General features: G+C 36.4%; 1 protein-coding gene across 1 annotated transcript; it reads left to right on the top strand.

Annotated features, from left to right (window-relative positions):
- Positions 1-429: 429 nt before the first annotated feature.
- On the top strand, positions 430-24,575 carry CDC7 (cell division cycle 7). Its single transcript, XM_052637776.1, has 11 exons — positions 430-544; positions 8,428-8,511; positions 10,252-10,387; positions 13,655-13,748; positions 13,834-13,976; positions 14,865-15,117; positions 15,751-15,846; positions 16,623-16,801; positions 17,608-17,690; positions 22,703-22,852; positions 24,178-24,575. The coding sequence occupies exons 1-11, from the start codon at positions 430-432 to the stop codon at positions 24,573-24,575; spliced, it is 1,731 nt and encodes a 576-aa protein (XP_052493736.1).
- Positions 24,576-25,071: the final 496 nt, after the last annotated feature.

The raw sequence follows: 25,071 nt of genomic DNA, 5'->3' as shown, positions 1-25,071 counted from the left end.
TTGGATAAACCTCCGGCGCTCCCTTTCAGTAGTCAAACGTTCTCCTTCAACCCTCTTCCTCCAGGTCAAACCGTTTTCCACACTAAGGCCTCCCCCACCCGATTCGCTGCCTCTGCAGTTCCCACCGCCGTCTGCCACCGCAGACTCCCCCGGTAGGCAGTTTTCCCTTCAGCCCCTGCCGGTATGTCTGAGAGGTGAAAGTGAAACCCATGGAATCTTTACAAATGGTTCACGGTTTTCTTTCCTTTGGGGATTTGAACAAAGGTGCGTTTTTAAGTGTTTGCTTTGGGGACAGTAGCATTTTTCGTGCTTAGTTCACTAAATGATTTAAACTTCTCATCTTCTCCAGTATTCTGATTTTCACAGCTGCTTTGGTCCCCTTATGGACATGACCCTGTAGCTGGCATTTTGCACCCCACTTGCTTTGTGATGGAGCCTGCTTTGGGGATTCGGATGGATGAGCCAATGACTTTTTCTCCCCTTGGTGGCCAGTTTCAGGCGGATGGCTCATTAAAAAAACAAGAGCAGAATTTGAAACCACCAGGTATGTGTTTATTTCCAAAGACATGTAAGCAACAATTCTCTAATTTCCGTTATTAAAAAACAACCAAAACACTGAATCTTAAAGTGAGTTGTATGTTTATATAGGAGTATTTTACGAATCGGTAAAACATAAGATCTAGATTTAGGATTGGATTGCATTTTAAAAGGATTGTAGTCCAGCCATGTCGTTTTACAGGTGAAGCTGCTAAAATCTAAATATTAGTACTTGTCTAAGATCACAGTTTGTTGATAGCCAAACTAGAATTTCTCTTCTAGACCTGTGTTCTTATTTCTACTCACCATATTGCATTAAGCTTGAATTTAGAAATGGACATTGGAGGGACTTTCACTTAAGTATTCAAAGGTAGAATTCACTGACAAAAGTAAATGAAGTGTCTGTAGCAGTAATAAAGGATTGTATCTCAGTGTACATCATGAAATGTTTGACTCTCACCCAGACCTTGAAATGAGAGTATCAAACAGTGCCTGATCTTGTACACTATAATGTGCACCTTTATTCCTGCTGTAGCACTGTGTCTGCAACACAGTAGACATTCAGTAAATATTGATTAAATAGGAGTTCCAATTAACTGTTGATTTTTTCCCTCTAAAATGTAGCTAAATCTTCTTGTTCCATCTTTGTCTTAAGCATATTTAGTGCTTTTTTCAAAAATATTAATTTTGACTTTTTGTCCATGAGATATACCTATATACACACAAACACTACAAAATAGACTTTAACTTGAACCCTGGAAAAATATGACATCCCATGCTTCTGCTTTCTGACTAAAGCTTAACTCATCTTTGATGTTAAAGTACCCTATTTGATGAAAGTACCCTTTGATGTCCCTATTTGATGAAAGCCACTATTATTCCAGTTAAAGTTTCTACACTTAAAACTTTACACTTAAAAGTTATTTTTGGCTTATGCTTTGTATTTGCTGCCCTCATCCAGTCCCCCAATTTTATCTTCCCATTCCCACTTTCATTCCCTTACACTTTGTTCCTGAATTACAGTGAAGTTTCTTACTTAAGCTGCCACCTTTCACTTCCTTTTTCATCTTCCAGTTCAGTTTGTACACTGCCACTAGAATAATCTTAAAATGCCACTTTCATCCAGTTTCATGGATACTCTACCTCTTCCCCTCCTTTTTTTTTGCAGTTACCTGTTTTTCGAGGTTCAGCTTTCCCTATGTCATTAGATACATACAGTAACAGTCATTATATTATTATTCTTGTATTATTATTCTGTGTATCTTGCCTCTTCAGTAATACTATAAGCTCCTTGAAGGCAGTATCTTGTATAGCTCCCGATGTACATTGTGCATTAGGCAGGGTATATGAATAAATGAATCTGACTTGGCTCTAGTAAATGTTCAGGTAAAAGCTATTATTCTAATACTCTTCTGAAAATCTGCTAGGAAATAAAGGGTAAGGTGGATTTTATTCCAGATTTCCAAAGTTTTGTAGCTTTTATGTCACAGAACATTGAACATTATAAACAGTACTTTTTATAATTTATAAAGCATGCTGAAATTGTATTCATATGGTTATTTTTTATTTGACCCTTAATAAAAAGCTAACATTATATCAAAAACATGACTTGAATAAGGAATAAAGCTGATGAAGTCCAGGCACATAACTGTTTCATGATCTAGTATGATTTCCCTTGATAGAACAACTTTTGAATGGTGGGATTTCTGTATATCTTTGTATTCCCAGAGCCTTAATCTGTTCAGCACATAGTAGGTACTTGAAAATATTTGAAGGCATGTTTTAATGCAGGGATATAAAATAAAAATCTTAGTATAATGGGTACATAGTATGACCCTTTGTTTTGGAATATTGGTCAGCTCTTTATATAGTAACTTTTTTTCTGATTATTGTACATGCTTAGAGAAGAAAATATAGAAAGAGAATATGCCACTGTCCAGATGTTGCCACTGTTGACATTTTGTTACCTTTCCTTAGTTTTCCTGTGCATACAGAGATACATTTAAAAAAGAAAATTGGAATCACAGCCAATTTATTTCTAATCTCCATTTTTAACTTAGCAATATGTATCTTGAACATTTCTTAGTGTAATTAAATATTCTGTAGCTTAGACTGCCTAATGTTCCATTGCATGGTATGCTATAATTTATTCAATTGCCTTTTCTTACTGAACCTTTAGATTGTTTGCCATTTTTCCTGTTAGAAAAAATGCTGCAATGAATGAGGTTCCTGGCATAGTTTATTCTATAATAGATATTACTTATAAACAGTAGATATATTTATAAATGATATCTATAAACAGATATTATTTAAACTATCAAAAGTTTATTCTTTCATATTTTCAGCAAGCTTTTTATTTTTTATTTTTTTGAGTGTCTACCATATGCCAAGTTTAGTAAGTGATGAAGATCTTTTCAGTGAAAGAAGAAACTCTGTGTGCTCCTAATGTCTTCTCTATACTGTTGAACTGTATTGGAAGGCTTGCTTTTGGTGTGTTTTGTGAATAGCTCTTAGCCCACACTTCTAAAGTGGGTTATAGGTAACATCCTGGTTTGCCTGAAACAGTTTCAGTTTATGCCTATTATCACAGTGTAATTATTAGTGCCCCCTTTCACTGTCAAGAGTGTCTAGTTTGGGTGATCTCCCTAAATTATGTGATCTTAATTTACATTTAATTATATATAAAACAAGTTACAGGAAGCATAATTTTAGGCAGTACATGAAGCCCCAGAATAAGCAAGACATATTCCTGGAGTATCAGTGTTACTCCATAGTAATTGAAAGCATTTCATTTATATGATAGATATTTCTTAAACCTCTGTTACATTTAACATAACACCTTGCTAGGTGCTAGTAATAAATCAGTTCATAAAACAGACAAAAAAAAATCAATGCCCTCAATCTAGTGGATAGAGACAGAAAATAGATAAATACTATATTCAAAAGTGATTAGTGCAGTGAAAAAAAATGTAGCAGGGGAGGGGAGATGGTATTGGGGAGGAGACTGTGATTTTAGTAAACTGGTCAGAGAAGGTCAGTGTGGTAACATTTTTTAACAAATAAAGTTGCTTATTTATTTGTTTTTGGCTGTGCTGGGTCTTCCTTGCTGCGCAGGCTTCTCTCTAGTTGCAGTGAGCCAGGGCTGCTCTTCACTGCAAGGTGCCAGCTTCCCTTTGCGATGGCTTCACTTGTTGCAGAGCACAGGCCCTAGGTCGCTTGGGCTTCAGTAGTTGCTGCTCCCAGGCTCTAGAACACAGCTGTGGTGCACAGGCTTAGTTGCTCCATGGCTTGTGGGGTCTTCCAGACTGAAGCCCTGTCTTCTGCATTGGTAGGCAGATTCTTTACCTCTGAGCTACCAGGGAAGCTCTAGTATGGTAACATTTGAACTAGGACTTGAAGGTGGTGAAGGAGGGAGCTATGCATATATCTGGGGAGGAGCATTCCAGGCAGAGCAATCAGCAAGTGTGAAGGCCCTAAGCTGGGAGCGTGCTCTCATTTAGAAATAGCTAAGGTCATGTGACTGCAAGGAGGTGAGTGATGAGAGTGAAGTCAAAGAGGAGGGAAAGGAGGTAGTTCTTTGGCTTTTATGTGGAGCAAGATGTGAAACTATTAGTGGGTTTGGGCAAAATAGTGATATGGTGACTTATGGTCACTCTGGCTGCTGTGTTACAAATAGATTATAGGTCCTCGAGGGTGAAAGCAGGGAGTATAGTTAAGGAGGCTGTTGCTTTGACCAATATAGATCTATTACAAAACAGGAAAATATTCACTTAAAATTTCAAAACAGAAGCCTAGATCTTCATTTAAATAATATTTAACAGTTTAAATAATATTTTAGTTTGTGGACTTTTCAGGGTCTTTCCCCAATCCTCAAAGTGTATTTTCATTGGTCTCTGATATTCACTGGTCTCTGCCTTTGGTAGTATTTTGTAGCTTTTGACATGAATACTGTCTTCCAAGATCAACTCTCATCTCCCACTTCAGAATCTGGGGGTTTTTCCACACTGGGGATTTTTCATTCGTTTTGATTATCAGGAAGTTTTTCCATTCAGAAACATCAAAGTTGTTCTGTAAGCAGGAAACCTTCATATAATCATAATTTGAATTTTGTACAGATGGGTAACTGCATAGTAAGTGCTGGTGGTATGGAAACACATTGAGCTTGCATAGTCATTCACATGGCTTGTGCATTACAATATTTTCTTACTAGTTATGTTTTCTTTCTAGTTATTTCTAGCAGCTAACCAGCGTCTCTACTACTAACTGCCAGCTCACATTTATGCAAAGGGAGGTTCTGAACATGGAACTCATAGGAAAGCCATAGAATGTTGTAGTTGGAAGGTGAAGTTCATCTAATTCAGCTCCTTTGTTTTGCAGGTTAAAAACCTGAGCACTAATGTGGTTTAATGATAGGAGTTGACTCCAGACTCTTTAGATTGCAGTGTCTATATCAGCACTGTCCATTAGAACTTTCTGCAATAACAGAGATGTTTGTATGTTGTCGTATGTGGCTAGTGTGACTGAGGAAGTTAATTTTTAATTTAAATTTATTTAATTTTGATTACTTAAATAGCCATATGAAACTATCATCCTACTGCAAAGCTATGGGTGTTATTAATCATGTACATACAACAAAGCATACACACAAGCACTTTAATACATTTAGTAATAAAAAGACCACAAAAGGTTGTTAAAATATTTCATCATGCCTAAATACTGTTGATTGTTAAGATAGACCATTATTTTATGTACTGCTCAGAAATGCTGCCAGTTATACTGTGACACAAGGCTTTTCCTTATCGCTAGAATTTTTTTTATATACCTACTGGAAGAGTTCTTTTAGCTGTAACTAGACAAATAATTATATATCTCTAGTACATACATGAAAAGGACAATAAACATTTTGGATCTATCTCTTCTGAATCACTGTTTGTATTCAGAGTCATTAATACCCTATTTTTTCCGTCCTAGTATTGTTCTTATATATTAGCGATGCAGAATTTCTTTGAAAAATTCATTAAAAAAAAAAAAGCCATTGTTAATGGGTTCTTAAGAGCTCAGTTATGTGAAGCTAGCCTATGTTTGATTTGTACTTCATCACCTCTACAATTCTCCCTACAGTCATTTGGCTCTTAAGGTTTAAATGTGAATGTTCCTCTGATTTTTAAAATTTTCTCCAGGTTATTGACACCTATTCTGTGAGTTTTGATGCTGACCAACCACAGTTGTAAGTTGCATCCCAATTTGAGAGTTGTTAAAATTGTGTCTTACAATCAAAGAAATGTTATAGCAAATTGAACATATTTTAGTGCCCTTTCATGATGCCTTTTCTGTGACACTGGAACTTGAAGTTGGTTGGACTTGACACTCATTAGACGTGATTATAATTGACTGTGGCAACTGTGACTGCTAGAAAGCCAGCTTTCCCCCCAGGCCTTGGTTTTGGTTTCCAGAGTGAAGGAGTGTGGTAGCTAATAGTGAAGGGATTTCTGTTGTCTTTGGCTTCACTCTGTTGTAACTTATAAACTTTTGCTTTTTTTTTTTTTTCCTGCAGCTGTCTGAGTGACCATAATGATAGTAAAAACTCATTCATTCAACGAATGTGCCAGACAGCGTTCTAAGAGCTGAGTGCTTTGTGAATTATACAGACAGGGAGCCTCTACTGATGGAGCTTATATTCTAGTGGGAGGAGGCAGACAGCAAACAAATAAACAACATAATTTTGTAGCAGATAAGAACTCCAAAAGACAATTAACAGGGTAAAGTGGATAATGGGAGGAGTGCTAATTTAAGTAGGATGTCAGAGGAAACTGAGGATTGATCTAGCCAATGTAAAGTTAAAAGGGAAGAGGATTTCAAGCAAGGGGAACAGAAAGCGCAAAGGCCCTAAAGAAATATGTTACTAATCATAACCACCACCACAAGAATCACCAGTATAATTTATTTAATATTTACCAGTGTCAGACATTGTGTTAAAAGCTGCGCTTGTGTTTTGTATATTGTATTTTAATCCTCATAGTATTTCAGCAGCATGGGTACTATTATTACCCCATTTTCTGCAGATGGAGAAACTAAGGCTTACAGATATAAGCTGTTTGCTTTAGAAAGGTCATAACCAGCTGGAGCCAGAATTTTGATTTAGACCTCTCATCTCTAAAACTGGTTCACATAATTACTGTTATATTACCTCTTGTAATATTGAAATCCATGAAGCTTTTCCAGTTCACCTGCACAGTAGATGGGAAGGTGTTTTAGTTGTTTAGTCTACAAGTTGTGTCTGACTCTTTGTGAGGGTAATTTAAATAAGTAAGTTCTTTCTGTTACTTAGATGGAGTGATAGAGTAGAAAGACTTTTGGATTAAGTCTTCTTGGCCTCATTTAATTTTCACCTCTTAGTATTCTTCCCCTCAGATTTATCTTCCACTTGTCATCTTCCTGCTTAATAACTTTACACGGCTCTTATTTGCATCCTGTCTTTCCTTTTGAATTTTATCAACCACATTCAATTTTTGTCTTCTCTCCTACTCTCCCCTCCCTCCACAGTAATCCTTGCCTTTTTCCTTTTGCTTGTCTTTGCATACATAGTAGTTCCTTCCTAAAATGCCTTCTTGTACAGTTCTCTACTTGGTAAGTGCTTCAAAACACAGGTTAACTGTCACCTGAAGCTTCTAGGCACCTTCAGAGATGTTCATTCCCCTCCCCTTCTACCTAGTAATATGTATGAGTATGTGTGTGCTCAGTAGCTCAGTCATATCAGACTCTGCAACTCTTCTAATATTACAATTAAAATCTTGTGTTAAAAGTGAGCTTTTAACCTCTGTCTTTTCCACTAAACTAAGCTCCTAGAGAACAGGAGCTTCACCAACTTTGTTCATATGTATTTTAATACACCAATTGCTGGGTACTTTTTAAAACACAGTGTTAAATGAGTGGATCAATAGACTTGTCAGCAATACCTCTGTGAAACTGGGCAAGTGACTTAACTTCCCTGAATATGGTTTCCTTACCTGAAAGACCAGGATCATTATGTCTGTTCTCCCAATATCACAGTGCTGTTATATAGATCTGAAAAAATGCTGTATCTGAAAAGATAATACATGTGTATGTGCTTTGAAAATATCTTAAACTGTTGCAGATGCAGAGTGTTGTTATAACTTAAAAATAGCTAATGCTTGGCCTAGATATTGTAATAAAATCTGAGGACTCTTAAGTATGTAAATCTCCTTTGTATCCAGTAATTTATCACATTTTGAATTATTTCCTTTCTGTATTTTAATCATGCAGGCTTTTGCAAAGATCTTATATTTATTTAAAAGTAATGATTTATCTGCTTTCAGGATGTAGGATACTACTGGTAATTGGGACAATTTTTAAAGAATATTTTTTAACATTCCTGATACTTTTTAAGTAGAGCTTCTTTCTAGGGTATACTGTGAATATTGAATATGTAAAATTTTTCCAAGCCTGTAAGATTTTGCATCTTTGGAGGAAGGAAATAGTTTCCAAGAAAATTGCGTTGTGTCCTTGTCATGCCATCTAGTGATCGCAGCTCAGATTGTTTAGTTATTTTTTAAACTTAGCTTGTTCATTGTGTTGTACTCTATACAGTGACAGTATGTCTGTCAGAATGTAATTTTAGAGCAGCAGCAATTGGGTATGAGTGATTCAGTTACTTTTCAGTTTTGTCTGTTCCTTCAAGAGGTTTGTGAGTTAGAGCAATTTGATGGGTTTTTAGTCTTATAATTTTAAGGTTTATTTTAGTTATTTTTGTTTGTAATTAATGTAATATAACGTAGTATTTATGTTTTAGAAATTATTTGAGACATTTTAACCTAAGAAAATATAAAATATACTCATTAATTGTAACTGAATTCTTTTTTGCCTTGACAGGTGTTAAAAAAGATATTGAGAAGCTTTATGAAGCTGTACCGCAGCTTGGTAATCTGTTTAAGATTAAGGACAAAATTGGAGAAGGTAATTTGGGTATATACTTTATTATCTTTATAAGCTCTTTTCCCCTCCTGTTTTCCTTTGTATGATCTTGGATTTTCATTATTATTTCTTATTGGAAAAATACCCCTTTTAAAATATGAAGACTATGGTTATATTACTAATTGGCATAACTTTTCTTTTTTCCTTGGAAATAAAGGAAGAATAAATAAATACTTACAGTAAAATGAACAGTCCTATTCAAAACTTTATAATTTTATATTATTAAAAGTATTGATATCAATGTATAAATAACTATTGGTGATAATTATCTATAAAAAATAAAAAGTTTAAGATTTAAGTGGGGGCATTTGATCAGGGAAAGCCAAATCTTTTTTTCTCTTTTTCCATTGCAGTTAGGTAGAATTAAACATATATGAAACCTAAGATGGTAAGTTGATAAATAAACTGGTACAATATTTATAGGATGGTCAGTGTTTACATAAATACCATTCAGAGACACAATCATACTGACTGAATGAAGGCCAGATTTAGCAGACAGATGTGAAGGGAATGAGAAGGTAAAAGATAATAGATTTTTGGTGACTGTATTGAGAGATAGAAAATAAAAACTTAGTAAAAAGAAAAAAAAACAACTTCCATTTCTTCATTGTTTGCTTTTCACAGGTAAGTGTCAGATGAGAAAAGGCTGAGTCAGTGAGTGCAGAGAAATTAGAAGATGAGATGATTTGGGATATAAGAATCAAATCTTTACATCTTTTTTCTTACCTGTTTTTGACACTTAAGTCAATTTTCTTACCTTTTTTCCAGCACTGACTTAGTATTTAAAAACTGTTCTGAAAAACTCGTGCATATCCTCTTTGGTGTTACAGTTTAGTTGCTAATTCTTTGGGACCTCATGGACTGTAGCCCGCCAGGCTCCTCTGTGGGATTTCCCAGGCAAGAGTACTGGAGTGGATTGTCATTTCCTTCTCCAGGGGATCTTCCCAACCCGCAGATTGAACCCGTGTCTCCTTCATTGGCAGGGTTCTTTACCACTGAGCCACCAGGGAAGCCCTCTGGTGTCCTCCTAACAAATAGCTAACTATTCTTGGGGAGGCAGAGGGTTGGAGTGTGATCTGAGGCTAATAAGTTTGAAAATTATAGCATGTATAGTGCCTTTTTGGTTATTTATGATGTACTTCAATACATTAAAGGTCTAGAAAATTTTGTAATGAGAAATCTATCAATTTATTTTAACTCAGTGTTTCTCAAATTTAATTGACCACCCAGTCTTTTATTTTTTCTCTGTTTAGTTTCATGGTAAATTTTAAAGTTTAAAAAACTTTTTAAAATGAAAAATGTTGTAGGTTTTCCTCTTCTTAGATTATTATAATTTTTACTTCTAACAGACCTGAATCCGAGTCTAAAGATAGTAATTTCAAATGGCAATATTGTAGAAAGATAGATACTTATTGGAATGGGTCATACCATAGAAATACCAATATTTTATGCTGATCCAATCAAACAGATTTACTGTATAACTTTACTTAACTAATATATCACCTAAAGAAGTGACACCAGTTAAGAATGTATTAAAAATTAAAAATAAGTTCCATTTATTAATACAAATGTATTTGCTTTTTTTGTTCAGTATCATTAGAATATTAATGATAAATTATGATAATTTTAGTTTCCAAGCAGTTTTTAAGAATTATTTTAGCATTATCTCATAAACATTTTTAAAAGCCAAATATTAAAAGATTCTAATAAATTGTTTTACAGGCACTTTCAGCTCTGTTTATTTGGCCACAGCACAGTTACAAGTTGGACCTGAAGAGAAAATTGCTCTAAAACACTTAATTCCAACAAGTCATCCCATAAGAATTGCAGCTGAACTTCAGTGCTTAACAGTGGCTGGGTAGGCAACTGCTATATATGATTTTTAAGATTTTTAGATATTAATAGATAGCTCATAGGGATGATGAGATTGTCTGTGAATTAAACATATTCTTCAGTCGGGTGTTTACAGTTTGCTGGCCCTTTTCCTCTAATCTTGGAATGGCTAGTGAAGTTTATATTAATTTTTAGGGTGGATTTCCCTTGAGGTTCAGCTTGACTTCTGTTCTCTTAGGACTTCTTCTAATCTTCCTACCAAATCATAGACCTTGTCTTCCATGGTCTAAAATGTGGGGAACTCATATTTCACATCTCCCTAGATATTAGCAGCTTCATCTCTTTTTTTATTTTGAACAACAGAATCTTCTAGCATGTCTTTGTCATTGGTGTGTCTCTACTAGGTCATTCCTGTCAACAGTATCTCTTATCCTCCCTGCCTGCAGCTACTCCATCATTTCTTTGCTCCCCTTCACAGCTAGACTCCTCAAAAATTAACCTGCACAAACCTGTTTTCACTTCCATACCTCCCTTTTAACTACGCAGACACACACATACACACACAGACACGCATGAGTGAGGCTACTCTCTGTGCTAAACTGAAACTATTAATATCCTTTAGAGTCAGCCCTGACTTCATTTCGCCAGTTCCTTTTTCTGTTCACATGAACCCCTGGCAGTGTGTAGCGTAATTGATTTGAACCGTTGTCTTTAGACTTCTCTGCTGCTATTTATTCCTCAATTTCTCCCTGCTTTCTTTGGCCTTCATTTTCGGTATCTTTGTCAGTTCTTCCTCTTCTGCCTGACCCCTAAATGTTGGAGTTCTTCCGTACTTGATCCTGGGCTTTCTTTCTCTAGGCTTTCTTAAGTGGTGTCATGTATCCCACATGGGTTTAAATACATAGTAGTGATTCCCACAAGTGTATATAACCTCAGAACTCGTATTTGTATATAAACTCATGTTTATATATAAAAATTTATATATATATATATAACTGAGATTTATATATCTATATATATGTATATCCACCTGCCTATTTGACATTTCCATTTGGGTACCTAATAAACATCTCAAACCTAGTACACCAGAAAGTAAATTTTAATCCACCTTCATTGGCCCCCAGAATTACCTGTTGCCACAATCTGTTTTCATCTATCCATCTCAGCAGATGGCACCATAGTCTACCTAGATACCGAAGCCAGAAATCATCACACTCAGTTTCTCCATATCTCTCCTAGTCCACATCCATCATCATGTCCTGGCAGTTTTGCCTCCCAAATATATCTAAAATCTCATCCATATCTGTTTACCTTCTCAACTGCTGTCTTAGTCCAAGCCTCCATTACTACATAGCCTGCTTCTTCTCTTCCTCTCTTAAACCCATAGTCAAAGTACAGCCAGACTGATCCTTAAAATATAAAAATATGTATGTATATAATTCAGATTGGATACTGTTAGTTCCACTAATTGTTCAATGTTTTCTCAATGTTCTTTGAAAAATATCCAACTTTATCTCATGTCAGTCTTTCTACTTTCTTCACTGTGCCCTAGTTTCTCTAGCTCCTCAAATTTGAGTCAGGAGCTTTCTCACTTCAGGGCCGCTCCCTATACTGCTTCCCTAACCAGGAAGACCCCTGCCAGTCTTTGCATGGTGACTCCTTATGTTTCTGCCCTGAGCAACAACAGTATCACTTTAAAGTGATCTTTGATTTAAATGAGATCTTTTTTTTTTTTCATTATCAGGACCGTTTGCTCTCTTTTCAAATCCTTATATTTTGTCATTATTTGTTACCATGTTTATTATCCATATTGTCCACTAGATAGTAAAGTTCATGAGGGCAGAAATCATGTTAATTTTATTCACCATCACATCCTTAAATGTCTAACATAGTGTCTGTTGATTAACAGGGCATACTAAGTATCTGTTGAATGAATGAACATGCTGTCTGTTTATTATAGAAGACAGGAGAATAAAGTGGCTACTGTAAGGCACCTACCTTCTAGTACCCTGAATAAGATTACTCCTTTTTCTATACTGTAAACAACTCCTTCTGCAAGTTTCTCTTTCCTAGTTCTTCAGCAGTGTACATGCTAAAGAAGTCTACCTGATCCTGTTTCCTTTCTAGCTCCCATACTGGTTCTTATTTTTTTATTTGACAGTTACTTCAGAAAAACTGTCTTTACGTTCTGATTCTATTGTATTCTGTTTTTCCTCCGTAAATCCTGTTTGGCCTCTTCTTTTCCACTTAAATTACTTTCTGAAAATTAGTTAATTCCACTTTGCAGTAAATTCCCCTTTGCCAGAATGAAAGCCTTTCCTCAGTCCTTATTTTCGTTGACCTCTTTACTGATCACCCCTTCCTTCAAAACTTACTTGTGGACATTCCTGTCTGGGCTTTTTGCCCCTTCTTCCTTATCTTGCCCTCCAACTTGAGATTTTTCCAAGGCTCAGTTTTCTCTCATAATTTCACAACTTTAGGTATCACTTATCTGTAATACAGTCACTGACTTACACTTGACTTCTCACTTAAGATGTAGTCTTGTATCTAGATATCTTTGTCAAATTGATGAGGTTTTAGTTTTAATGCTTTTTCCCCCCCTGTTTTCTCTACATACTTTGTTAGTATCTGTGTTGTTTTACTCAGACTCAAAACCATGGAAATTGGTTTACCTTGTTTTTCTCATTTTTCTATGAAGTAGTGTGGTGGTTAAGTCTAGGTCTGGAGCACACTGCCTGAATTCAAATCCTGGCTTCATGACCTGCTAGTTTAGTTACCTTGGGGAAATTCTGTAGCCTCTCTGGTCCTCAGTGTCCTTATCTGTTAAAAAAAGGGGAGGGGGGGAATAATAGTACCATCCTTATAGGGTTGTTGTGAAGGTTATTTGAATTGTTGATCACTATGATTGATCGATTAGATCAGAGCTTGGCATGTAGTGAATGTTCAATAATTATTAGCTATTTTTAATTGATTTATTTATTACTGTTATCATCCTATCTCTAAGTCTTGTTAATTCATTTTTATTAGTCATCTTTTCCTTCTCATTCTGTCACTTCCCCATTTAAAGCTATAATTACCTTTGTTTTTGAATTATAACCTCATAACTGGTGCTGTTTTTGTTTAAAAAAAAAAACTTCAGTTAAGTGAGTAGACTATCTTATATGGTGATGGCTTTAAGTTAGTTTCCTGGTGTTATTTATGTATTGCTAAAATTGCATTTTTTTGAAAAACTTCATAAAGTTTCAGTTCATTTGACCTTTCCTCCAAAGTTCATTGTGCATTTTTCCACTAGGGGGCAAGACAATGTCATGGGAGTTAAATACTGCTTTAGGAAAAATGATCATGTGGTTATTGCTATGCCATATCTGGAGCATGAGTCCTTTTTGGTAGGTTTTAATATTTCTTGAATTTTTATCGGCTAAATATTTCATTGAAAACAATCTTATAACCTTATTCATAACTTTATTTTAGGACATTTTGAATTCTCTTTCTTTTCAAGAAGTACGGGAATATATGTTTAATCTGTTCAAAGCTTTGAAACGCATTCATCAGTTTGGTATTGTTCACCGTGATGTTAAGCCCAGCAATTTTTTATATAATAGGCACTTGAAAAAGTAAGTATGGAAAGTTACCAGAAAATATTTGTACTTGAATGAATTTGTGCTATGGGGTCCATCTCTTTGACTTAAAACATACCACAACAACCATGCACAGATTTTTCTGTTTTAGATTTTCACTGTGGTTCGGGAAGGAAAATACCCTCAAGGAGAAGATAAAAGTGTGTTAGTAAGACAGTGTACAGCATTAGATGTGCCATGGCTCGGTGGAAATAGCTAAGAGATTTAGAAAGGGTCTAGTTTTTTTAAACCTTATACATTTTTCTGGGCTTCATTTTAGTAAATGAGGGGATTGGCCCACATCATAGCCAATTTCCTATTTCAACACTAAAAGTTTTGTGTTTTTTATTTTTTTCTGGTGATGGTATACATAGAGGCATTGTAAGCTGACAACTTAACAACTGCTGTTTATACAATGGATCATATTGAGTATAGTAAGGAAAATAGAACCATAACCTCTTTTCTTGGGCTTCTGTACTCCTGACTTGTAAATTTAGACCATGATTTTTAATTTATTTTGATTTTAAACTTGTTTAATTAAAAATTATCTGCTATGATGCCATCTCTGCCACCATCAGAGAACAAAGGATCATGTTTACATCTGCTTTCCTTGTCTGCACAAGCCATTGGAAGAAGGGGAGAAAAGATGCTTTCTCTGTGTGGGAGACATCTTTCCTTAATTTTCAGTAGTTAGCCATTAAATTGTCTAAGACAAGTTTTACCTTGTCTGTAAAACTTAACTTTTCTTTCTTCAGGAATATTTTAAATCCTTAATTTATCACCAGAAGATTTATAGTTTCTGTGTGAATGTGGTTTGAGCATATTATGATGTTACTAAGCTTTCAATGTTACAGAGAAATAAAAATGCTTATTTTTGTTTCATAGGTATGCCTTGGTAGACTTTGGTTTGGCCCAAGGAACCCATGATACTAAAATAGAGCTTCTCAAATTTGTCCAGTCTGAAGCTCACCAGGAAAGCTGTTCACAAAATAAATCCTATGTAATCACCGGCAACAAGATTTCATTGAGTGGCCCAGCAGCACCTAAAGAGCTGGATCAGCAGTCTACCCTAAAAACTTCTGTTAAAAGGCCCTACACAAATGCACAAATTCAGACTAAACACGGAAAAGATGGAAAGGTTCTACCTCTTTGATTTCTTAAGTACCAGTACAGTTTTAGAAATGTACTCTGTCCAACAGAGGGAGTTCTAATTCTAGGATGATACTTGCAACTAAAAAATACATATATATATGTTGTTTATACTTGTTATATATTCAGTTTGTTAGATTTCACTGAGATTTGTAATGGATTGCTTTATGATTTGAAAACTAAAAATTTTGTTTGGTAGATTTATAGTGTCTTTGTCACTACAATTGTATTATATAACAAAAATGGAAAATAATAAATTTACCCCTGCATGTGTAAAGTTTATATTATCCTTTTTAAAAGAAAAACATTAGTTATAGAGGAAAAAAATTCCAAAGTGTCTATCTCCATTTTAGCTGCACAGCAACATGTAACATCCATGCAGGTGGTTTTATAATTTTTCAGTTATGTGTATTTGTGGACTGTGATAACACTGTATGGCAGTTAAGAACTCTGTCTAGACTGTTTTCTCCTTTCACAGAAGTGTTTTGGTGCCTGAGGATGACTTGGATGCAGCTGCTTTTGTTTTATGTCACTTAACTCTCTCAAAACTATGGCAGAGTACAGCTGGCAGAAAGTGTTACAGATATAATCCTTCTTTTCCTTGTTTTTGTTGGTATTGTAGGAGGGATCTGTAGGCCTTTCTGTCCAGCGCTCTGTTTTTGGAGAAAGAAATTTCAATATACACAGCTCCATTTCACATGAGAGCCCTGCAGTGAAAGTAAGTAATGTAGCTTAATAGTGCAATCATCAGTCAGTGTCACACTGGAGAGAATTTAGGGAATGGCTAGATTAGGTTTTATTATCAGTAAGTTACTAAGGTTTTTTTCTTTAGCAGAAGGTGTTACTGCTTTGAGCATCTATCTAGTCAGTGCTTTCATTTTCTCCAGGTATGAACTTTTCTAGTGGAATTTTTCATCATTTTTGATTAGCTGCCTATTGTTGCTCTTTCTCTAAGGGAACATTTAGACCGTGTCTGAATGGCCTTATCTCTCATTGGCTGGAGTTGTAAGCTCCCAACAACTAGCACATTTCTGATACAGTTGATGGTGTAAAGATGTTTGTAAAGTTTATAGAATTTTCATCAATGTTAAATGGTTTTAAATGGACTTAAGGTATCCTGTAGCAGCTAAATAGCATGAGCAACAAATTAAAACTGATTTTAGCTGATGTAATTGTGCAGTTTACAGTTCTGAAATGGAGTTAGACACTAGAACGTAACTGTTTTATACTTTTGTAACATTTCAGGGAAAGTTCTAATAAAGTGCAATTCAAATATTCACCAAACTAGGACCTGTTAGTAAATTTTTATGTTTACTCAACACAGAAACCTAAAAAGGCCTTAAATGTTTTGATAGGCAAGTGTTTGTTTACATTCCAACAGCCTGTTCAGCAGTTTTGAAAGTTATACTTCCCCTATTGCTTTTACTGTTACTAGCATATACTAGCATCGTGTTAAATGTCATGAAAATAGAGACTATGACTTTTCTTTTACAGCTTATGAAGCAGTCAAAGACTGTGGATTTACTGTCTAGAAAATTAGGAACAAAAAAGAAGACTATTTCTACAAAAGTTATGAATAGTGGTGTGATGAGGAAAACTGCCAGTTCTTGCCCAGCTAGCCTGACCTGTGACTGTTACGCAACAGATAAAGTTTGCAGTATTTGCCTTTCAAGGTAATGTGTTTTGATGGTGCTGTAAAACCACCAGTATGGTGCCATAGAAGATGAGAAATTACATTGATTTTGATGGACAGTTGATATAAGTGAGTGAAAAGGAAAAAGGCGGTCCTGTGAACAGCACAGGCACTGATACAGATAAGCACCTTGAAGAGTAGGTGACAGCTGTTCTCGTGCTTGTCCCTTTAGACACATGTGCTCTTTGGGAAGCACATTTGCTTTCACATGAGATGGTTTTGTAGTGGTAGGGATAGCTCTTTTGAAACTTCAAAATTGCATGCTTTACTTTGGTGATTTAAGCTTATCATCTTTTCTTTATTCCTGCCTGTGTAGAGTAACCTGAACCAAATACTAGAGCTCTTCTCTCACTCCCACCTCCCAACTCTTTGGCCTAACATGAATTCCTTTTTTCTGTTCAGGACTTTCATAAGCTTTCATGAGCCTTTCCTGATTAACTCAAGTGTATAAGTGAACAAGTATCTCTGTAATTAATCACGCCAAACAGAAATTTTTTATATCCCAGAGTTCCTGTTTTACTCTGTTTTTCCATTATGACTCTTATCCTACACTACCTCTTTTTATGTGTGAAAGTACCTTGAACCCCTTCTGAAATAAGGCCTAGGAGCTGGTGTGTGGGGAGAGGCCTATAGAAGCAAAATCCAGGATTTTCATCCCACTGGGTTATCATTTGCTTTATAATAACATTTATTTATATAGATGGCAAAGTAGAGTTTACTGTGAACTAAACTGATGAGTGTTATATTTTTGGTCTTAAATAATTAAACTTATTTCATCATCATAAGGCGGCAACAGGTTGCACCCAGGGCAGGTACACCAGGATTCAGAGCACCAGAGGTCTTGACGAAGTGCCCCAATCAAACTACAGGTATGTTACACCAGAAATACAAAATCCAGTTAAATTGGTTGCCATGAATTTCATCTTATGATTTTTGTCTACTTATGACTAAATTTGAGCTCTTCTGCTTTTAACTAAATTATATAAGTGGTTCTAGCAGAGTGACCGGAGAAGGCAATGGCACCCCACTCCAGTACTCTCGCCTGGAAAATCCCATGGATGGAAGAGTCTGGTAGGCTGCAGTCCATGAGGTCACTAAGAGTCGGACACAACTGAGCGACTTCACTTTCACTTTTCACTTTCACTCATTGGAGAAGGAAATGGCAACCCACTCCAGTGCTCTTGCCTGGAGAATCCCAGGGACGGGGGAGCCTGGTGGGCTGCCGTCTCTGGGGTCACATAGAGCCGGACACGACTGAAGCGACTTAGCAGCAGCAGCAGCAGTGTGACATTCCCTTTTTGAGATAGTATTATTAATGAAATCTAGTGTTGGCTTTTTTTTTCCCCCAATAGATTGCATTTTGCTTATCTATTTATGAGATGATTTAGAAATAATTTAACATTACCTTTGTGGGGGGAAAAGTTGTATTTAGTAGTCTTTGCTAACTTAAGACTTGTAACTTTATATGTTTGTCTAATACCTCAAAATTCTTGTGTGACACACATGATTGTGTGTTAGATTAAAAATTTTTTTTGTTATTGTGAAAACAGTATAATAGTGTTAAATAGATTTTTTAAATTAATTTATTTTTTATCAAAGGATAATTGCTTTACAGAATTTTGTTGTTTTCTGTCAAAACTCAACATGAGTCAGCCATAGGTATACATATATCCCCTCCCTTTTGAACCTCCCTCCCATCTCCCTCCCCATTCCACCCCTCTAGGTTGATACAGAGCCCCCGTTTGAGTTTTCTGAGCCATACAGCAAATTCCTCTTGGCTATCTATTTTACATATGGTAATGTAAGTTTCCATGTTACTCTTGCCATTCATCTCACCCCCTCCTTCTCCTCTCTCCCCATGTCCATAAGTCTATTTTCTATGTCTGTTTATCCTTTGTTGCCATGTAAATAAACTCTTCAGTACCATTTTTCTAGATTCTGTATATATTCATTAGAATACTGTATCTTTCTCTTTCTCACTTACTTCACTCTGTATAATAGGTTCTAGGTTCATTCACCTCTTTAGAACTGACTCAAATGTGTGCCTTTCTATGGCTGAGTAATATTCCATTCTGTATACGTACCACAACTTCTTTATTCATCTGTCGATGGACATTTAGGTTGCTTCTGTGTTCTAGCTATTGTAAATAGTGCTGCATTGAACAATGGGATACGTGTATCTTTTTCAATTTTGGTTTCCTCAGGGTCTATGCCTAGGACTGGGATTGCTGGGTCATATGGTGGTTTTAGTCCTAGTTTTTTAAGGAATCTGCATACTATCTTCCATAGTGGCTGTATCAATTTACATTCCCACCAGTAGTGCAAGAGCATTCCCTTTTCTTCACACCCTCTCCAGCATTTATTGTTTGTAGACTTTTTGACGATGGCCATTCTGACCAGTGTGAGGTGATATCTCATTCTAGTTTTGATTTGCATTTCTCTAATAATGAGTGATGTTGAGCATCTTTTCATGTGTTTGTTAGCCATCTGTAGGTGTTTGGAGAAATATCTGTTTAGGTCTTTTCCCCACATTTTGATTGGGTTGTTTGTTTTTCTGTTATTGAGTTGTATGAGCTGCCTGTATATTTTGGAAATTAATCCTTTGTCAGTTGTTTCACTTGCTATTATTTTCTCCCATTCTAAGGGTTGTCTTTTCACCTTGCTTATAGTTTCCTTTGCTGTGCAAAAGCTTTTCAGTTTAATCAGGTCCCACTTGTTTACTTTTGTTTTTATTTCCATTACTCTAGGAGGTGGGTCATAGAGGATCTTGCTTCGATTTATGTCATTGAGTGTTCTGCCTATGTTTTCCTCTGAGAGTTTTATAGTTTCTGGTCTTACATTTAGGTCTTTAATCCATTGAGTTTATCTTTGTGTATGGTGTTAGGAAGTGTTCTAATTTCATTCTTTTACATGTAGCTGTCCAGTTTTCCCATCACCATTTATTGAAGAGGCTGTCTTTGACCCATTGTATATTCTTGCCTCCTTTGTCAAAAATAAGGTACCCATAGGTGCATGGGTTTATTTCTGGGCTTTCTATCTTGTTCCATTGGTCTATATTTCTGTTTTTGTGCCAGTACCATACTGTCTTGATGACTTCGCTTTGTGGTATAATCGGAAGTCAGGAAGGTTGATTCCTCCAACTGCATTCTTTCTCAAGACTGCTTTGGCTATTCAGGGTCTTTTATGTTTCCATGTGAATTTTGAAATTATTTGTTCTAGTTCTGTGAAAAATGCCATTGGTAATTTGATCCCTATCAAATGCATTACATCTGTAGATTGCATTTGGTAGTATAGTCATTTTCACAATGTTGATTCTTCTTACCTAGAATCATGGAATATCTCTCCATCTGTTTATGTCAACTTTGATTTCTTTCATTGGTGTCTTATAATTTCCTTTGTACAGTTCTTTTGTCTCCTTAGGTAAGTTTAGTCCTAGATATTTAATTCTTTTTGTTGCAGTGGTGAGTGGGATTGATTCCTTAATTTCTCTCTCTGATTTTTCATTGTTGGTATATAAAAATGCAAGTGATTTCTGTGTATTGATTTTGTATCCTGTAACTTTGCTAAATTTACTGATTAGCTCTAGTAATTTTCTGATACTATGTTTAGGGTTTTATATGTACAGCATCATATCATCTGCAGACAGTGAGAGCTTTACTTCTTCTTTTCTGATCTGGATTCCTTTTATTTCTTTTTCTTCTCTGATTGCTGTAGCTAGGACCTCCAAAACTATGTTGAAAAAGAAAAAAGTCTGTAACCTGAAAGAGTTGTCCTGGAGCAGGAACCCAGAAAACATCTTATTGAATAGATGAATCCTGTTATATTCACTTATATTATGGACTTTACAGAAATGTATTCATTGATTGTGGGTTTATTCTGTGCTTGCTAATGACCTAAAAAAATGAATAAAACTATCTGCTTCCACTCTAGTCAGGACACACTCGCAAATAATTATAAAGTAACTGTTAAGTATGGTTATAAAACTTTATACAGAGTATTTAGGGATACTTAATGAAAAAAGCTGAGCGCCAAAGAATTGATGCTTTTGAACTGTGGTGTTGGAGAAGACTCTTGAGAGTCCCTTGGACTGCAAGGAGATCCAACCAGTCCTTTAGGGAGATCAGTCCTGGGTGTTCTTTGTAAGGAATGATGCTAAAGCTGAAACTCCAGTACTTTGGCCACCTCACGAGAAGAGTTGACTCATTGGAAAAGACTCTGATGCTGGGAGGGATTGAGGGCAGGAGGAGAAGGGGACGACAGAGGATGAGATGGCTGGATGGCATCACCGACTTGATGGATGTTAGTTTGAGTGAACTCAGGGAGTTGGTGATGGACAGGGAGGCCTGGCATGCTGCAGTTCATGGGGTCGCAGACAGTCAGACACGACTGAGCCTCTGAACTGAACTCTTCTTACCTGAAGGGATTATGGAAGGAGGTTCATGGAAGAGAGAATGTCTGAAAAGAGAATGAATTGGAATTGGGGATTTCGTGGGCAGAGAAACTCAAGAAACAGCATGGTCATACAGGAATCAATAAAAGTTTAGTGTTGCTAGAATGTATGGTGAAAGTCAAGGAGTGGTGAGAAACCAACCTGGAGAGAGGTAGACAAGTTTGGATCACAGTTGTTACATGGTTTAGATTATATCCTGTAGGTTTTGGAAAGTTATTCTAGGGAAAAAGATGGTAATAATTGTATTCTAGATGGGTTAATTCTGGCAGGTATGCAGAGAGGAGGTGTGTGCAGGTCCAGATGAGAGGTGGTGAAAACCTGAACAAGGCATTAATAATAGGAATGAACAGAAAGTGAAGAATTGGAAAGGCGGCCAAGCTTGATGGATAATTGGATGTGGGACTTGGGTACGAGCTGGTGGGGAAAAGACATCCAGGATGTTGATCAGATTTCTAGCTTGGGAGATTCGAATGGGTACCAGTAACCAAGGGAAGGGGAGAATAAAGAAGTAACGTGTACAGGGAAAGATAAAGATGACTGGGGTCATCATTGATTTGAGATGTTTGTAGAAATCCACACAGCGATGTCCAACAGAGAAAAAAGTAAATGAAGTTCAGGGAGGTCTGGACTGCGTAAAAGGTATTAATAATTGAAGCTGTGAAGTAGATGAAGGGCCAGTCAGGGAGAGTATACAGGATAGAAGTTGGAACTCGGGAAACTCAGCCCTTACGGCTTGGAGAAAACATTGAACGAGAAGGCAGAGGTTCAGAGGAAACCAAGAAAGTCAGATGATGCAGTGGTCATGGGGCTGGTGATACTGGGAGTTCAATCATTAGGAGAGAAGAGATCCCTAAATATGAATTTTTTAATGAGTTTCTTCACATGAGGCTGAGCTGGTCTTAGTCATAACTGCAAGAACTACAGAGATTAAAGTTTCCACAATAAAAGTTAGGGTTAGCATCTGGCTGAAGATGAACTTCTAATGTTTAATACTTTTCACTAACATGAAACACTCTCAGTACTATGCTGTGTAACTCACGGGGTGCATTCAGTTTTTCTTTCCTATGTAGCTACTTTGGATGTATTTTGATGTTATAAAATGTGCATTCACTTAGTGATAAACTGTCCTTTTAAACTTAACCAACTCTTATGTTGCTCAAGAAAGGAAATACTGTATTTTGCATTAAGGATGTTAGACCAGGGATGCTCAACTTTGAAATTACGTAAAAGCACCTGAGGAACTTAAAAAACTGATGCCTAAGCCCTGCTCCAGCACAGTTAAATCAGAACCTCTGTGGAGATTGGGGCAGGGCATCAGAATTCTTCTAAGGTTCTTAAGAGGGTTTAAATGCACAGTAAAGATTGAGAGCTACTGATGTAGAAGTATCATAGATTGGGGATTTTTTTTTTTAAGTGTGTTTTCTGTTACAGCAATTGACATGTGGTCTGCAGGCGTCATATTCCTTTCTTTGCTTAGTGGAAGATATCCATTTTATAAAGCAAGTGATGATTTAACTGCTTTGGCTCAAATTATGACAATTCGTGGATCCAGGGAAACTATCCAGGCTGCTAAAACTTTTGGTAAGCTGTTTTATATTATAGAATGAAACACATACCTTTGCTAATCTCCTGCAGATCACTTAATAAATTATTACAAAATTCTCTTTACAAATAAACATGTCCTTTGTTTGTAAAGTTCTCTGGTGTTAGTGACTACAAACTATGGGACACTCCTTTGGGACAAAATTTCAGTCAACCCACCTCAAAAGTAACAGGGCTGCCTCTTGCCCAGCCCCAGAGTCAGTGTGCCTTAATCAAAGTTGCATATCAAAATTATCAGAGGAACTTCAGGAAATACATATACTGGTCTCATCCCACCTTTTCTTGGAAAATATGATTCAGAAAAATGTTATACATAGAAAGGGTTGACATTTGTTAGTTTGAGAAAACAAGTAATTTTGACCAAGAGCTATTTCTGAGTAAGAACCACTGCAAAAATGATTATCCATCTGAGTGGCGCAGTCTAATCTACCAGGAAAAGTCAGTGGCGCTTGTGGTCCTGCAGCAGAGTCAGTCTACAACCTTGTACCTTATTGGAAACTATTGGGTTAGGCGAAAAGTTCATTCGGAGTTTTTCCCAAAACCCAAAAGAACCTTTCGACAAACCCAGTGTTACAAGAAAATTTTATCTGAGAGTAATAGAATGAAGTACGGCATACATACTTGAGAGATGGAACCATAAAGGAAAGCAAGATTGTTACATCAGAAATTGTGTTCTTGCATGAGTATGTTTTTCAGTTGGTTGAGAAAATGATAGCTTCTATCTTCAAAGAATTCATAGTCTAATAGGTGAGACAGACAGATATTACAATACAGGTTACAATCCAGAACTGCTAAAGGAATAATAGAAGTTGTCACAGGATACAACAGAGGCTTAGAATGATCAACTCTGAGAGTGTCAGGCCTCATAGAGGTAATAATGCTTGAACTGAGTGGTGATGTAAGTGGGAGTATTCTGGGCATAGGGGTGGAGGGGGTGCAGGGCATCCTCATCAAAGACAGGAAACGTAGTCAGAAGCATGTAGAAGCTTGGAAGGGGAAGAGGGAATGGGAACTGCAGCTGATTAAAGATTACAGAATACGATGAAGCTGAAGATTTTGGCGGAGTCAGGAGAGTCCTTTATGTTACTTATTAAGGCACTGTTTTCTGCTTACCATCTCCCACTTTATGAGTTGACCTTCAACTGCGTGATGTAAAACACAACTAAAATACAGCACATGGTGCTGTATCTCCCATTCAGTGTAAATATATGCACAGAGCAAACAGTTGGACTTGCATGTTTCTCATGGGAGAGACTTCTGATATATTCAAATAATATGATATATGTATATTTTTTCTCTTTTAGGCAAGTCAATATTGTGTAGCAAAGAAGTTCCAGCACAAGACTTGAGAAAACTTTGTGAGAAGCTTAGAGGTATAAATTCTCACACTCCTAAATTAACAAGTGATACACAGGAGTGCAGTTCTCATGACCCAGCTTTTTCAGAGAAGACAGAAAACCATAAAATTGTTCACTGCCTACAGACACCTCAAGCGCAGCCCTCAGGGAGTTCATCATATGAAGGTGGCAGCAGTGGCCGTGGGGGCAATTTTGAGGCGTCTGCTACCAGTCTAGAAGGCTGGGATGAGGTGCCTGATGAAGCCTATGACCTGCTTGATAAACTGCTAGATCTGAATCCAGCTTCAAGAATAACAGCAGCGGAAGCTTTGTTGCATCCATTTTTTAAAGATATGAGTTTATGATTATTCTTTAATGTTTATTATTATGTATTGTGAGGTAAAGTGAAAAAGAGTTACTTGTAATAGCCATAAATTCTTGATTAGAGACCAGGTCAGGGTGAATAATTTATTTAATATTTGCTCTCCTAGGAGATTCTAAAATACAGATTAAGATGACTTAAGTTCCCTAGGATAGTTCTTGGACTGACGAAATTATCTTTTTAGATCTACCCAGGAAGAATCAGATCTTTCATTTACCTAATTGTTTGTCACTGCCATCTGCAGAAACAGGAACAGTTTTAGCCTGGTACATAGGGCTTCAAGGTATGAGTCTTGAAATTGAGGGTTGTGACAGGGATTAAAGACTTCAGTGAGTCAAAAACCTTCAAGTTTTCTGTTTTTTTGAGCCATATGTATTTCTGGAAAACTCAACCCGATGCTGGTCCTCTAATTATTCTGGAGGTAGAGAAGATAATTTCCTTTTTTAGAGGCATGGATTATACCTTTTATGAACACTAAA

This window comes from Budorcas taxicolor, chromosome 3 (assembly GCF_023091745.1).
Source record: "Budorcas taxicolor isolate Tak-1 chromosome 3, Takin1.1, whole genome shotgun sequence".
Taxonomy (NCBI): domain Eukaryota; kingdom Metazoa; phylum Chordata; class Mammalia; order Artiodactyla; family Bovidae; genus Budorcas; species Budorcas taxicolor.
The sequence above is the reverse complement of the archived record's forward strand: the minus strand, read 5'-3'. Positions and strand labels throughout refer to the sequence as shown.

Excerpts from the sequence above, each read along its gene's own strand:
- CDC7 (XM_052637776.1), top strand. The coding sequence starts at position 430 with ATGGAGCCTGCTTTGGGGATTCGGATGGATGAGCCAATGACTTTTTCT. Across the intron at positions 10,388-13,654 it reads CAGTGCTTAACAGTGGCTGG|GGGGCAAGACAATGTCATGG; the intron begins GTAGGCAACTGC and ends TTTTTCCACTAG. Across the intron at positions 13,749-13,833 it reads TGGAGCATGAGTCCTTTTTG|GACATTTTGAATTCTCTTTC; the intron begins GTAGGTTTTAAT and ends ACTTTATTTTAG.